General features: G+C 36.5%; 1 protein-coding gene across 2 annotated transcripts in view; it reads left to right on the top strand.

The window, feature by feature from the left end:
- Positions 1–17310, top strand: part of LOC111152016 (tripartite motif containing 24) — a 92988-nt gene that overhangs the window by 61483 nt on the left and 14195 nt on the right. The window contains exons 7-10 of one of the 2 annotated variants that reach the window (XM_022510286.1): positions 892–1038; positions 8362–8479; positions 11152–11318; positions 16068–16241. In XM_022510286.1, the coding sequence (XP_022365994.1) occupies positions 892–1038; positions 8362–8479; positions 11152–11318; positions 16068–16241 (606 nt within the window). Of the gene's footprint in view, positions 1–891; positions 1039–8361; positions 8480–11151; positions 11421–16067; positions 16242–17310 lie in introns of both variants that reach the window. The other variant, XM_022510285.1, reaches the window with a different exon arrangement.

The raw sequence follows: 17310 nt of genomic DNA, 5'->3' as shown, positions 1-17310 counted from the left end.
TTATTTTAGAACATGCACATATGAACAGGCAAAGGGCAGTGGGAGAGACAAAATCCCAGGCAGACTCCCCGCTAAACACAGAGTTGGATGCAGGGTTCTATCCCAGGACCCTGAGATCATGACCTGTGCTGATACCGCCAGTTGGACGCTTAACCGACTGAGCCACCCAAGCACCCCCAGTGCTCTCTACTTTTGATTAATCTGTGTTCTTGCTTGTGTGCTTCCTTAGAGATACTCTGTACTCTGCTTTTATGTAGTTTTTCTGAGAATGCTTTGGCACCTCTAGTCGTTTTATCAATTGGCTCCCAAGGTAATTCTCAATGGACAAAAAAACATATCCCTTTCTAACCACATACAAAGTATAAATGTTGTCTACCATATGGCATGACTGGCCACAAAGTGGTTGCAGTCAAGACTGGAATGCCTGAAAAGGTGAAATACTGTGATTGCACAAATCGTGTGATCTGGTAATTTTATTAGATTGCCGGATGATACATCTATTTTATTTGTGAGTATTGAATTTAACAGGCGTTTACTATATCATAGGTAATCCATGACTTTTGTCCCTTTTTGGATATTGGAAGTTACATGAACAGAGACCTAAATTTGCAGAATATGTCAAACTACTAGACCAAGGGTCTGGGGTGGGGGTGCAGAGGCAGTGACGGCAGTGGTGATGGTGGCAGCAGCAGAAGCTCCGCAGTGTTTGAGGCACAGGTTTTTGGGGCAATGAGAGCGATCCTTCATACTGAGGGAGAAAACCACTAAGCGTATTTTAAGTTTCTATCATTTGAGTTCTCAGAGGTGGCAGTTACTCTAATTTGGTAATTTGAAAATGACAATTAAGATATGTTATGTGCAAGACAAATGTTGAAATTTTCTTCTTTTCAGAGCCTTGCAAAGGACCATCGCATGAAACTTATGCAGCAACAACAGGAAGTGGCTGGGCTTTCTAAACAGTTGGAGCATGTCATGCATTTCTCTAAATGGGCAGTTTCCAGTGGCAGCAGTACAGCATTACTTTATAGCAAGCGACTGGTAAGATAGACTGAATAATGCATTTCACATACCATCAAAACACAGAGAAACAGTGGCGGTATTAGAATATTTAACATTCAGAAATGTTTGTTAGTCTATTTGTACTTCATTGCCCTTCACCTAGTTCTATATTTTTTACCTATTTCTAATTTTAATCAAAATATTTTGGTTTTAAAAAATATATTAACTGCCATGGTTTAGGTGTAACTTCAGTTTTAATCTACCATTGTCATTCCGGTCTTATTCTTTTCCAGGTTTTCTCTCAGTGGCTATTACACTTAATACCAAAAACAATAATAGTAAATATTTCTTGATCACCTATAGTGTGTCAGACACTAATTCCAAGCATTTTTCATGTAATATTTCACTTAAACTTACGCATCATTTTGGTGGGGGGGGTGTTGTTTGTTTGTTTGAAGTTTTTATTTAAATTCTAGTTAATTAACATATAGTATAATATTGGTTTCAGGAGTAGAATTTAGTGATTCATCAGTTACATGTAACACCCGGTGCTTATCAGGACAAGGGCCCTCCTTAATCTGCATCACCCATTTAGCCCATTCCCTGTCCACCCCCCCAACCCCTGCCATCCACCCTCAATTTGTTGTAATTGGGAAATCTTTGCTTATTTGACAGGGAAAACAGTAGTATTTTAGGGGCGCCTGGGTGGCTCAATGGGTTAAGCCTCTGCTCAGGTCATGATCTCAAGATCCTGGGATGGAGCCCTTGGAGCCCTGCACAGGGCTCTCTGCTCAGCGGGGAGCCTGCTTTCCCCACTTTCTCTGCCTGCCTCTCTGCCTACTTGTGATCTCTGTCAAATAAATAAAATATTTAAAAAAAAAAACAAACAAAAAACTGATTAGTAACTATTTCTGAAACTATTCCTAATCATGCATTGTATTCACTCTTAGAATTTTTTCTTTCATAATATTCAATGATAGAATCTTTCTTGAGTCTTTTCTTTTTTAAAGTGCTTTACTGATGTAATGAAAAACAGCTTCTATATAGATATCTATCTTCTGTTTTCCTGAATATTTTTCTGAAAATGTAACAGAAAAAGAAAAGTAGAAAATGAGAGAATTCTTTTTTCAATTATGATGAAAAATTAGGATTATTGAATATTGTTACTATATATGTGTAAGACATTCATATAGATAATCAATCTCTTCTGTTTAAAAATTTCTCTAATTTTATTCTATGATTTTGTTTACAATTATAATAGAAAACAATAAAATAGAAGATTGATTAGTTATGTTAATGATTTCTTGACATAGGAGAGAAGGAAATTGTTTTATTTCATATATAGGAGAAAATGGGCTCAGCAAATTATAAGGAATCAGTTATAAGGAACCAATACCTAATTGACTAAATCATTTTTTTCCTAATTTTTTAAAAGCCTATGGAACCCAAGTAGGCCTCAAAGCATTACCAGTAGCCAGTGTGGTTAATAAAATAATTTGCCTGTAATGCCTACAGAGCTAAGGCTCATGATTATCTGTAAACACTGACAAGGGTTTCCAACCTCGAAAGCTTTGAAAATTGCTACATTCTACAGTGGTTTTCATCATTCTTAGGCTTGTTACCTGTAGCCACATTTACTCAGGTTATCCTTTAAATGATGGCTTTTATGTGCTTAAAAAAAGAAGAAATCCCTTGCGGGTCTGAAATTTCAAGCTTGACTTGTAATTCTCAGTTCATCTTTTTGCTATAGGAATTATGGCCAATAAACAAAACCCAATGCAACAGTGGAATCTTTTCAGAAGTCCAGTTTTACATATATTGAAACATTTGCACAGTATTTCCTCAGGATTCTTCTGTCAGCATGTTAACACTGGATTTATTCTTATGTAATTTAGAAGGAGGGCAAGAAATATTGACAGAAGAAAGACCCGGAGAGTAAAGCACTATCATCCCTTTTACTAGCAGTAAATATTTCTATAATAATAGCAATTAGGAGACTATTAAGTTACAAAAGAAATTTACAGTCTCTTCTTTTTCCTCCGCTCCCATCTAACTACTCTTTGAAGACCTTCTTTATGTTTCCTGGGGGTGTCATTGGCAGCACCTTGCCTCTGTTCCTTGGGGCTCGTAGTATACGATGCTTCTTGCCCGGGTACTGGTACCTTTCTTAGAATGCCTCTTCTTTCCGGAGTAACTGATGTTCGTCTTTTTTAAAGACTCTGCCGGCTTCAGTTCAGGTTTTGTCTTCCCTTCCTCTTGGCAGCCATTCGTGACCGAAACTGGGTTGAAATTCTGTTCTCTGTGTTTTTAAGTCCTTTGTGCATATGTTCATCATATGATTACTGACTTTTATCTACTGTTGTATTTGCATGTTTTTAGGACTCTCGTTAGACTTCATACTTCTTAAAGGTAGGAATTTTGTGTTACTCACTGCTTGATGTAGAGGAATGAAACAAAAGATCGATGGTGAAAAATGGCAGATAAAACATCTTCTACCAGAAATTCAAAATATAAACAAAACTGCATGTTAATTTTTACAGGATTGGAAATTCAAATATGAAATTTCTTCTTTAAGTTTAACTTCAATAGAAAGGAGACAGTATACAGTATTACTATCTTGAAAGCTGTTTTCATACCTTTATATTTTAAAAAACTTTTTTCATCTTTTGCTTTTTGAAGTTTTCAGTATGAAACCGGGGTATATTTAAGTTCAGATACATCTGAAAGGATTAACAAGTCTACTTCAGGAACCACTGGGGCGCCTGGGTGGCTCAGTCAGTTAAGTGTCTTTCTTTGGCTGAGGTCTTGATCCCCAGGTCCTTGCTCAGTGGGGAGCTTGCTTCACCCTCTCCCTCTGCGTGCTGATCTCCCTGCTTGTGCACTCTCTTTCTCTCTCTCAGAAAAAAAAAAAAATGAATAAAATCTTTAAAAAAAAAAAGTATATTTAATGAACCATTATCTTCTACACTAGCCAGGCTTTGTGACCTTTCAAAATGATCTAAAACATGTATCAGGAGTTTTGACAAGGTTTACATTTTAGATGGGTTGTAAAATAATTTGACAGAGAGCTCTTACATCTTGACAGCATAGTACATCATTACTTAATGAATAGAGTTTGCCCAAGTTTGATAATATTTTTAGACCTTTGCACAACTTAATTAGCAAATAGATACTATCTGAGTTGTAATTAAATTGTGTCTTTTAGCTTTTCAATAGCAAAAGAAGGGATTTACAGCATAGTACCTGAAGAGGGGAAAGGTATATATCCCAGGGGTTTACGTCATAGTTCCCTTTATTTAACAGAGTTGATTTTCTTTTAACAAAGTGCTCACATTTCTGATTTTAATCATTTTTTCTACAGCAATGATAAAGAAGGGAAAAGTTTATTTCACAATGTAAATCAATAAATGTAAAAAGAATAATAGATAAGCAGTTACTATCGTAGAGGTAATTAAGGAGTCATCAGAGTACACTCACCTAGTGAATAGAAAATTGATGGAAAAGGATTTCAGTGTAATCCTAGAATACCTCTTTGCAAAATACTAACCAGTTACAAAAGGGGAAATCCAGTGAATTTAAGGTGGAGAAACTGGGCAGCAGAATTGCCAGGTGATGAGGATTTGTATCAGCAGTTACGGGACAGATTGACATCCTGAGCTTCCTGATCTGATGTGCTAAGAAATGCACATTATCTTTGTGTGGGATTCCTGACAAAGATGCTTTACTAAGTCTGATCAGGAGGAACTACACTCAGACCTATGTTGTCATCTTGCGGAATATAAGCCCCAAACTCTTCAAAGCTATCAAGGACATAAATGACAGGGAAAGACGAAGGAACTGGAGAGATGTGGCAACTAAACCCAACCTGTGTTCCTTGATAGCATTCTGGGAAGTGACCCTGTTGCAAGACTTGCCATTTGAATGAGGTCTTTGGATTGGAATGCAGTGTTGTGACAAACCTGCTTTTGGAATTTGGAACTTGCCACTTATGTTAGAGGATCTCTGTTTTAAGATATACTCAGTGAGTGCTTGGGGTAGACAGAACCTCATGTCTTCAACCTACTGTCAAGAGGTTCAGAAAAAGATAAGTAATAGTGTATGTGTGCAGAAGCAGTTGGGAGGCACTGGAACAAACCTGCTAATACATTAACCGTTGCAAAATCTGGGTAAAGAGTTCTTTTCCGTTTTCTGCAATTTTAAAATTATTTCAAAATGATCAAATTTGGGAAATGATTAAACATGAGTGTATTAATGAGGGAAAATTCTTGGAATGATAACTTTGCTTAGCATTCTTACAGTGAGAACTGTTACAGGATGTAAAAAATTAGAGGGAGAAAAACTTAAGGAGAAGAACACTGTGTTGAGTGCTGTTTGCTACACACTGTGCCATGTGTTCCGCATAGTCCCAAAATAAGTTCAAGGTTTTTGACTCAGAACTTATAGCTGTTGGAAATAATTTAGCACCTGAAGCAAATTCATTTACTCAACGCTTACTTATTGAACACCTCCTATATATTAGGCAGCATTCTAAGCACGGGGGAAACAGTTTTCCCAGCCCAAGGAGTTAGGTTTTAGTGGAGAGCGTACAGAAATAAGTAAAATATGTATATTGTTACATGGTGTTAAGTGCTCTAGAGAAAAGTAAATTAAGGAAAGGAGTCTGGGAACATTGGGGTAGGGATTATAGTTTTAGATACATAAATCTATCTAAAAAGGGTGATATTTGAGCAGATATTGAAGGAAGTGAGGAAGCAAGCCCTGTTGGAAGTAAATACTCAACGGAAAGAATTTTTGGCAGAGAACACAGCAAGTGCAAAGGTAGAGGTGGAAGTTTTTGTGGTATGGATACAAGGAAGCCTGGGGGGCCAGAAGGGTGAAGGAGCAGAAAGTGGTATGAGTAAGAGAAGTAATGCAAAGTCAAACAGCACAAGCATTGTAGTTCATTATGAAGACTTTGGTTTTTAATCTGAGTAAGATGGGGACCCATTTGAGAGGGACTTGAGAAAAAGAACAGAATATGATTTATATTTTAACAATCATTGTGGCTATTGAGAGCACAGAAGAAATAAAGGAGACCAGTTAGAATCTTACTGCAATAAGGTGGTTTTTTCAAGGTAGTAGTAGGAGAATTAATAGAGTTGATAGGAAAACTGGTAGGGTTATCCATGTCTTTTAAGGATAGAAGCAGTAGGATTTGCTGACAGATTGAATGTAGGGCTTGAGAAAAAGAGAGGAACCAAGGACTGACAAAGTGGTGGAAAAGTAGTGCTGCCAATAATGGAGATGGAGAAGATTCTAAGACAAGTAGACTTGAAGAGAAAGATCAGAAGTTCTCTTTTAGACATATTAAATTTGAGGTGCCTGTCAGACAAGCAGGTGGAGATGTTGACTTAGCAGTTGGAGATGCAGATTCAAAAGAGAGATCCAGACTTGAGCTACAGATTAAAGAGTAATTTAAACTATGAGACTATATGAGATCACTAAAACTATGTAGGGATAGGAGAGTAGAGGGCAGTGGCAAGACTGGAAGAACAAACACTGGAGACTGGGATGGTGCATTAGAACTGAAACCTATTCTCAGTGGCCCCGAAAAATAGCAGCCTGTAAAATAAAGGCAAAACTATGAGAGTATAGTATGCTGAAAGCCAAGTGAAAGAAATGGTTTCAGAAAAGAATGGGAGGAGGGGAACAGGGAGCGGTAAAAATAGATGAGTTTTTTAAAGAGTTTTCTGTAAAAAGAAGAGCAGGAAAATGGAGCAGTGGGTGTTAGAGGAGAAAAGGAGCCAAGAGTTTTGTTTTCAGCTGGGAAAAGTTAAGACATATTTATATGTTGATAAGAGTGATCCAGTAAAATGGAAGCCTAGGTGATACAGGAGAGCGAAGAAAATTGCTGAGCAGTGTCTGTGAGTAGACAAGAAGGGTTGGGTACTGTTGCACAAGTGGGAGGACTGGCTTTAGAAGTATGGCCATTTAGGGGCACCTGGGTGGCTCAGTCTTTTAAGCTTATGACTCTTCATTTCAGCTCATTTCAGGTCATGATCTCAGGGTCCTAGAATCAAACCCCACATCAGTCTCCAGGCTCCATGGGGGAGTTTGCTTGATATTCCCTACATCCTCCCTCTGGCTCCAGGTTTATGCTCTCTTGCTTATTCTCTGTCTCTCTCAAATAAACTCTTAAAAAAAAAAAATGGCCATTTAATCCATTGTAATAAGAGGGAACACTTATACTGACAAGTGGTGAGAGTTTATAGAAGGTCCGTAATTGTTCCTTGCTTTCTCAGTAAAATTATAAGCAAAATCATCAGCTGAGATTGAGAATGGAAAAAGGAAGGAGGTGCTAGAGATTTGAGAAGAAAATTTGAGTAGTTATTTAGGAGGGTAGGGAAGTAAATTACCAGAAAAATGTCAGGATAGCCAGTCAAATTTAGGGGCCTACCTGAAATAAATTGTCATGTGTTTATTAGCCCATTTATATCTGGGCAAAAGTTGGATATAAAGCCAGGGTTGTTTTGTTTTGTTTGGGGAAAAGTTGAGAGGGAAAGAAGTACATGTGCTAGAGCATGTGAGAGAAAGAGATACAAGGGTATATGCAAGGTGATTATGGTGATTGACCCTGGGCTTTCAGTTGGGTAAGGTTAATGGTGAGGTGAGCTCAAACGACAGGGGAAAATTATAAGAGCAAACACTGGTAGGACCCTGAAGGTTTATAGCATTATTGGTACCTGGGACTAGAGGAAGCTGGAAAGAAGGATCAGCTGGTTGGATATTAAAATCACCAAGAAGTAATGACAAGAGTAATGTTAGAGATGGTGATAATGAGCCAGGAACTAAATTCTTCAAGGACTGAGGGAAAATGACCAACTATTCACTGAGAACTACAATGAGGAAGGAGGTGGGGGATATGGTGTGATGACGCGATATCCCAAACATAGAAGCAAGGAGAACAATCCCTAGGCTGAGATTAATTTGTACTTCCCATAACTCATTAGCCCCCTAATATAAATGTTAAATCCTTCTTTAAATAAGTGAAATAAAAGAGCAAAATGTGTTAGGATTTATTTTACAGATACTTAATTGGTGCTTCTCTGAGGTTTTATTAATTCAAAAAACTGACTTTAACCTATCACTTTAAGATACTTTTCAGTTTTGTATTCAGTAGTATAGCTAATTGAATTATATCTCAAAACTTTTAACATGTTAAAAAAAAAAAAACCTGCTTATCCACATTTATAACTTAGATAGGATTACTTATTTTGTGTTAGCATACATACCAGAGATCATTTTTGTGTATTTACTGGGAACTTAATAAAATATTTGCCTGATTAAAGATGCCAATGTTTAGTTGTCTCTCCTTTCTTCTAGATTACATACCGGTTACGGCACCTTCTTCGAGCGAGGTGTGATGCTTCCCCAGTGACCAACAATACCATCCAGTTTCACTGTGATCCTAGTTTCTGGGCTCAAAATATTATCAATTTAGGTATGCTCTTCTGTCCATTTTCTCAAAGTGCCATTTGTTTCTGGAATTCTTAATGATTATGATATGTTACTGAAAATGTATTCCCTTCTACCCCCAAAGAGTTTTTGAAATTTTGCCAGTTTTTTATTAATGTTATGAGTCTGCATGACACATGCATGAATACAAATACACATGTAAATAAATGGATGATATGAACATCCTTTATATTGACTCACAGAGTAGACTTCGGATTTAGAAGTTCTTTTTTCCATACAACCTTGTTTGTACTGTAGTTAATAAAACATTTGACTCGTGACTGCCATCAGTACAGGATTTTTTTACATTTGGAATGTTTTCTGATGAAATAGTATGTCTCCTATTGGCTTACTTATTCTTAATACCCAGTTATGACATGCCTAAAGGCTCATTTGCTTGATCTTGCTAGGGAAGACTTCTCATTTTTTATTCTGTCTTTTATGTAATAACTATATATTTTTAAACTTCCTAATTAGAGTGTAACATGCACACAGAAAAGTGCCCCAGTTTTAAGTATTAGAGCCCACTGAATAATCACAAAGGGAAACTATCATTTTTGGTCAGTTCACATATCTTCGCAGGCAGTTCAGCAGGAAGTTATTACTTTAATTTCCCTATATTATTTGCTAGTAGAGAAAGTCTTCACTTCTTTGCTTCTTAATTTCTCACAGGGAATCTATAGAAGTAGAAATTTAAGAATTCCCTATACATTCTTCATTCAACCACCAATGTATTCCCTTTGATGACAGTTTTTGGTCTCATTGACTATGTTTCGAAGACATCAAAGATAGTTACCCTTTCATTCCCTAGGCTAGATTCTGGGTAAGAAAGGAAGAAGTGGCTAGAAAGAGTGCTGTCATACCAAGAAAGGAAGCAATAAGCTTACACAGATCTCATCCATACAACGGAAGAACAAAAAGGATGATGATAAGATGACCCCTGAGGCTTAGTTTCAAAGTGCATGCAGCAGTGTATTTATTATTGGTGGGTGACAGGCAACTGGAATCACACACAATCTCACCTACATTACTAAAAAGAAGCATCTTTTTTTTTTTTTTTTTTAAAGATTTTATTTATTTATTTGTCAAAGAGAGAGAGAGGGAGAGAGAGCGAGCACAGGCAGACAGAATGGCAGGCAGAGGCAGAGGGAGAAGCAGGCTCCCTGCTGAGCAAGGAGCCCGATGTGGGACTCGATCCCAGGACACTGGGATCATGACCCGAGCCGAAGGCAGCTGCTTAACCAACTGAGCCACCCAGGCGTCCCAAAAAGAAGCATCTTAATACAAAGTGTGTTTATAAGGAACTATCTGTTATCCTACCCCACCAAACCACCACACCTTTAGCTCTACAGAGAACCTATCCCCATAAATAGTCATATACAGAAATATGTGTACTTACAAACATATTGCTTACACTATAAACCACATGATGTAGATGTAGGTAAAATTAAGAGTATGTGTGTAACTATACACACATTAGTGGACATAATTTTAGATGAATCTGTATCAGCAAAAACAAAAACAGCATCCCTATTTGTGAAGTTTGTGCAAATCCTGTAAAAAAATTAAACAGTATCGTTTACTGTAAGACTTCTCAGAGCTATCATTTACAGTTGTATAAATTGTCATTTACAATGAGGTTTGCATCTTAAATACTCTAACAAAGAGACAAGCTTTCCTAAACTTGTTTATCCATGGCTTCTGAGAAATAGAAGAGTACAAGGGAAAAATAATTGATCTAGACGAATGTTCAGTTAATGTCTTGGTGAGTTTGGGTAAGTTGTTAAATCTCTCTGAACCCTTAGATCCCTTGTCCAAAGAAAGGACTTAAACAAGGATATACATAGACTTACTATCATATTGCCTGCATACAGTGAGTATTTACTGAATGATAACCACATTTTTTAGGATATTTATGCTTGGTAAATCAGAAACATTTGATCCTGTACTGTTGAAGAACTCAAGCTTTGGCCTTGTACTTTAATCAGACCCAGTTAGAGGCACCTTTGAATTCTAAAAGTGTAACTAAGCCAGAGTATTGTCTCTCAGAGGACTGACGTAGTGTGCACTGTGAAGATAAAAGGAACTTGAAAGGTTACGAATTGCTCATTCTAGAGAATCAGAAATATATAGTGGGAATTTTAGAACCAGTGTCAGGTTTGCTTGTTTTGTTTTGATAAACAACAGCAGTTCTCAAGATACAGCATGAGGCTGTTTTAGGAGACCACAAGGACTCCCTTTTCCAACTACATGTCTGTCTGTGGCCAGTTTTCTTCAGATATTTCAACCCAAAGTATATAATGACGGATAATGCAAAAACAGAAGAGTTCAACTTTTAGGCGAAACACGTAGAGATTTTTTTAAAAATACTAAGACAGTGACACTCCACTTATTTTTTTGAAAAATTATTTTTCATAAAAATATTATGGGTTTGTTATTTTTAAATGAATTAATAAGTAAAAAATGCTTTTAATGGTTTCTAATATGGTAAAATTTGATTAGAACTTACATAAACAAAAGCTCTTTGGGGCCTTCTATTTTTAAGAGTCTAAAATGTTTCTGAGACCAAAAAATTTCTTGGCAATTTGAAGTTCAGCAAAAATAGCCTTATTTCACTATCAGAAAAACTTTGCAACTTAACTTTTTCTCTTTGATTAGGTTCTTTAGTAATTGAAGATAAAGAGAGTCAGCCACAAATGCCTAAACAGAATCCCGTTGTGGAACAGAATTCACAGCCACCAGGTGGTTTATCTTCAAACCAGTTATCCAAGTTTCCAACACAGATCAGCCTAGCTCAATTACGACTCCAGCATATGCAGCAACAGGTAATGGCTCAGAGGCAACAGGTGCAACGGAGGCCAGCACCTGTGGGTTTACCAAACCCTAGAATGCAGGGGCCCATCCAGCAACCTTCCATCTCTCATCAGGTAAATTTGGAAGCAGGCCTGTCCTAACTTAGATAATTATAGTACAATTGTATTCAGCATCTTTTAAAATAACCAAGACATCTATCATCTATGATATAAATCTATGAATTTATAAAAATTTATCAGAGTATCCCTGATTTTACTCCTAGTTTTTAGTCTTTCTCAAAAAGGAATTAATGGTTTATTTAGCCGGTACAACTATTTTCATCTACTCTTTGTTGTCTTCAGTTATAACCGAGGATAAATGATTGCATTCCTAAACAACGCATGCCTATGGCTGACGATAAAGTTGTGTATCTGTAACTCATCATTCCTGTATTAGTGCTTCAGAATGATTTCTACTTCAGTTATCTGGTCTTTATGGGGATGCAGTGTTTAGGAAAACTGCAGCACGTCTTAGAAATTAGGTTAAAACAAAAGAGAAAAAGGTTGGGGAGTGGTTCACTAGAAATCTCCCTTCTTCAGACTCTGAGCAGGTATTCCATGAACATTCTTATTTTTACTAGCTACGAAGTATTCCATTTACTTTTAATCTATTTTTGAAGATAAGTTTATGTGCTCTGTTCAAGAGTTTTACCATCCCGCTCAGGTGAGATCTGGGTATGCTTAATAGTTTACTCAAGAATATAAAGTCTGATTAATTCATACAAATTGTTATTTCAGTTACATTTATTTATTTGTACTCTTCTATTTGTAAGAAGGATTTGAAGTAGTATACTTTAAATGGATTGGCACAAATGAATGAAATGGAACAAGGCTTAATAAGAATCAAAAGTGTGCAGAACTAGGTTAAGAATTCTTTTACTTGAGAACAAGATTTAGATGAGAATTTTTTCACAACCAAAGAAAACAAGAAACAGATGTAATATCTATATTATTTGTTAAAAGGAAACATGCCAATTAACTAGGAAAGAATCTTTTAACTAGTATTTTTCTAGTGCTAAGAGGAATGTATAATGTGGTTCTTTATGAAAAAGTAATTAAGAATGGCATAATAATATTTTTTGTAGCAATTTTACAAAATAGGGAATTTGTCTTCATAGGGCTCTTACTTACCCTGAATAAAGTTATGGACATGTATAGATCCTGATTTTGTTAAGTTGCTTCTGTGAAGACCTAAAGCAATTTATTTCAGGCTTATGGCTTTCTAGTAATTCGATTAAGAAGGCATGTCAAATCCAGGGGAATATTAATATACCCAGTAGATTATTCCTCTAGAACTTTGTTTTAACTCATGTTTTCACAGGAAGTAATTAACAAAGAATTTAAGACGTCTTTGGTGGGTGTTCCATGGGAAAAGACTTTGTACACTTTAGATACCAGGAGCACAACTGACAGAGTTGAAATTTTAAGAAAATTGAGAAATAATTTTGTCATTACCTCTGCAGACTGATACAGTGCAGGTAGACCTTAAAAAGTACCAAAATATTTATAAAGATAAATCCGAAGAGAAGAGAGAGTTCGGTGCCTAGTGCTAAGCATTTTCATGATTACTATTTATGTTAAGTGTCTGGGAGATTGAAAAGTGATTTTTATTTAAGTTTATTAACATGAAAAAAGATAAATTCATTATTTTTGTTAATTGCCTTTTCACTAAGAAGGAACTGAGGCATTTAGTAGATACTATGTGACTTGGTCCCGCTATCATTGTTATTCACAAGGAGTCACAAAGAAAATGATGTCTCAGCCTTCGGCCTACTTATCAGAAATTTGCTTTTGATCTTATTTTTTTCCTCTCTAGGATTTATTGCTGTATAATCTATATAATACACAATCTCTATTCTGAAACCTAGTTTTTCCTCTTAGAAATAAAGTAATTTTCACATCTTTTGGTTGTTCCCTCACACAGTATTGTTTTTCTACTACTCTCAGTGACTCCTAAATCTTCTTTCACACTCATCTCTCATTTTTACGTGTTCTCTGCCAAATACTCATACATTTTTCACTCATCAGTCTGTCCTCCATAAGCTTTTACAGTGCTCTGCCCAGCTATATACTTAGTTTTCTACCAGTTTATTTACATATAAGTGTGGGAAGGTATCTGTCTATAAGGAGGTTGTATGTGCCTCTGGCTTTGTGGGTATGTTCAAATCTCACTCTACATCTGTCCATAGGACACAGTTAAGTTTAAAGGACTACTTATAAAAATTGCTTGCATGAGAGTTCCTTATTTCTTATTCCTTTGAATATTAATCAGGTAATCTGCATGGTTAAAGAGTTGTATGGTACAGAGGTAGGACAGAACTAAATGTTACAAACCTGGTAGACAGTGCATCTGTTTATTCAGCAATAGGCAGTCTATTTCAGTGGACAGATCACACCTTGTTAGAGAGCACTTTCACCTGTTATTTTATACACACTTCACAGCAATGCTTCTCACTCCTGAATCACATTTATTGCTGTGGAGATACTCTTGCTCATGTGTATACATTAATTTTCCTGAACAGTGAATAGATGTTAGAAGGACATCTGCTATCCTTCATGGTTATTACGCACAGTTGGGAACTACTGACCTAGAATACAGTCAAAACCTATAATCATAAAGATACTTAGAGTGAGGGTGAGGATAATGGTTTTTATATGTCAGTTTGCTTAAGTGCTCAGCTATTTCTCTTTTTTCTTTCTGTATCTTCCTTGCAAATTAGTTGATTCCATTTAATTAAAGTAGCACTGGTTTTTGGTTTTTCTCTTATGTGCATAACTAGTTCCTAGTCTTATTCTTCAAAGTTGCCTCCCCTGTCTAACACAATCAACTATAACAGTTTAGGAGAGGGAAGAACACCTGACGTCTTACCAAACTGTGAGCTCCTTGATGGCAGGGTTGACATCCATCCTGACACCGATTGCTCAGACTACGTTACTCTAGTGCCAAGTGTCGTTCCTTGACTGTATCAATGTGTAAATCTGAGTGGGGCTGTGAGAGTGGGGTAGCAAAGGACTAATGGAAGTTCCTTCATTGTCTCCTAAGGACCATTTTGGATGATTTCCCACTTTTTAAAAAGTTATCTCTTAGATAAATTCAGAACTTTTTTACTATTTCCACTGTAATTCCCCAGTTGTTTTCTGTTACGTTTCTCTGCTACAAAACCCTTCAAGCCACAACACTTTAAAAATCAAAGAGAATGGCTATGGCTTCAGGCTTATGCATCTGTACAGTTATGACATTTTCTCTAATACTTTTCTCTTCTTCACCCACAGAATTTCCCTTGTATTGAAACAGTATCTAAATCTATTTTTGAGTCCGTAATTGCTGGCCACTCTTGAGAGTTGTTACCCAGTGCCAACTGATTTGTAAGAGTGGGGGGAAAGAAGTATTTACCCAGGAAAAGAGAGTAAATTCCACAAATGAGAAAGGAAAAGTAAAAATAGAGGGCAAAAATAGAGCTGTCTTTTATAGCTGTCTCCATCGGAGGACCGAAAGTTAAGGTTCTGTTACTTCAGCCCTGCACATTTCACGTTTGTCCCCTTGTGAATATGGAGGTTAATACTTCCCCTTCTGGGAAGTTCTAATCACATACAGTTGAGAGAGCTAAAAATAAGTCCTTGCTTTACAACAAATTGCCAACCATAGAATTGGTTCACCATGAGACTGCGACTGGCATATAAGGTTACCTTTTTCTAGAACACTGGTCTCAATTTCCAGGGCTAGCATTTATGCACAAAGTAGGCTTGCCTTCCCAGCCCTTGCCCTATCGTATAACCCACCATTGTTGTCCTTGAAGGGTTTCCATTTGAAATCTATTTTCCTTTAGGGAAATTCATCCTCTCAGCTCTAATTAGTACCTTAATCCACCCCCAGCTACACACCAGCAGGTGTTTTGGTAATGACATAGTGTAGTAGATTTGGATGAAAGCTCTAGTCCTGTGACCTTTTTCAAGTTCTCTAAGCTTTCTAATGTTTAGTGTCCTCATTTGTAAAATGAGTGGAAGGTAATAATGAGGTAACATATGTAAAATGCTAATCATAATGCTTGACATATGGTTTGATCTCAGTGAGATTTAAAACTCATTAATTTTTAAATGTTATTAATAACAACTGTTTTCATAATTCATGATTTATTGGTTAGGAGTGCAGACCTTGGAGCCAGAGTGCCTGAGTTCAAGTTCCAGCTTCATCTTTAATTATCTTCATTAATCTGGGGCAGATTATTTAACTTCTCTATACCTCGGTTTCTTTTTCTCAAAAATGAAGAGAATTCCTATCTCATAGTATTGTTGGGAAGATTAAATGAGTTAACTCACGTAAAGCCCTTAAAGCAGTACCTGGCATGTAACAGCTGCTCAGTAAATGCTAGCAATTACTATTCTACCATCACATTACTTTAGGAGATCTGAAGAGGGCAGTTCTTTGCGAAATGTAATCATCAGAGACTGCGAAGGATACCAAACACAAATTTTCCCTACTTCCTAACATGGCCTATGTCCAGTCCTTTTGTAACCTGCTTAAAGTTGGAAACATTCCCCCAAGGCTCTTTCCTAATAAAACTTCACATAGTCATACACATTCTAGAAGGCTGCCTCTTTCCCCCATACCCGTGTTATAGTGTTAATAAGTTATTCATCTGTGACAGAGGTGCTGTCTTTCTGTGAAAGATTTGTCTTTCAAGGGATGATTGTTACTAAATTGGTTTAATTTCTTTTTTCCAGCAACCCCCTCCACGTTTGATAAATTTTCAGAATCACAGCCCCAAACCCAATGGACCAGTTCTTCCTCCACATCCTCAACAGCTGAGATATCCACCAAACCAGAACATACCACGACAAGCAATAAAGCCCAACCCACTACAGATGGCTTTTTTGGCTCAACAAGCTATAAAACAGGTATCCATATTTGCTTTCTTCAGCTTCTTGTTCTGCTCCTCTATTTTTAGATCACATTAAATTTATAGATAAAGCAATGAAGAGCAAGAGCAAGCTTCCCCCCCCCCCCCCAGGATTGATTGATTTGAGAGAGAGAAAGTGCATGAGTGGTGGGGAGGAGCAGAGGTAGGAGAGAGAATCCTCAGGCAGACTCCCTGATGAGTGTGGATCCTGATGTGGGGCTCAATCCCAGGACCCTGAGATTATGACCTGAACTGAAACCAAGGGGTTGGATACTTAACTGACTGAGCTACCCAGGCACCCTCCCCCTTTTTTTTTTTTTAATAAATGTGAGTTACCAAGTTTATTATACACAGACTAATAGAGACAAATCTAAGAGAAAAGGTCTTGATTTGTAATTAACAAGAAAAATCAAGCCACTTATATTGATACTGGAATGAAGTCCCAGAATAATCAATGAGTCATAGTATGAATTTTGGCAATACTGATAGGTGTAGCTTTAAGCTGAGTTCATTAAGACAGAAATATTCTAACAAATACAGGTTATATTTCTGCAAAAGAGAACATAAATGAATTTTAAGTTGTTATAAGGAGACTTCTTAAAAACAAACTGAAAGTTTTAATATAAGGTACATAAATATCTGATTAAGCTTAATATTTACAGTTATATATTAAGTCCAATGAAGTTTAATATTTATATTCTTAATGTCTTTGGGTAAAATTATTTTTTAGATAAGACATTACTTTTTAATAAGCAAAAGTTCTCTTTGTCTTCTCCAAGAACTTGTGTCAGTAGTCTTTCCAGCTTAACACTTATAGATTGATTTCAGTTTTCAGTTTTTTTTGCCAAGACCAAATTAAGGAATATGCTATTTTCATAATTCTGTGATACTCGTTTAATCAAATGATCTGAAAATTCTGTTGTAAGAAGTACACACACACTGTGTGTGTGTGTGTGTGTGTGTGTGTGTGTGTGTGTGTGTGTGTGTATAATTAATTAGGCTTTATTGTAATATCAGCAGATTTTCTTAAATAATGTTTAACAAAAATACTTTTATTTAAAAGTCAT

Source organism: Enhydra lutris, unplaced genomic scaffold, assembly GCF_002288905.1.
Source record: "Enhydra lutris kenyoni isolate GAN:26980312 unplaced genomic scaffold, ASM228890v2 scaffoldscaffold27, whole genome shotgun sequence".
NCBI lineage: Eukaryota > Metazoa > Chordata > Mammalia > Carnivora > Mustelidae > Enhydra > Enhydra lutris.
The sequence above is the reverse complement of the archived record's forward strand: the minus strand, read 5'-3'. Positions and strand labels throughout refer to the sequence as shown.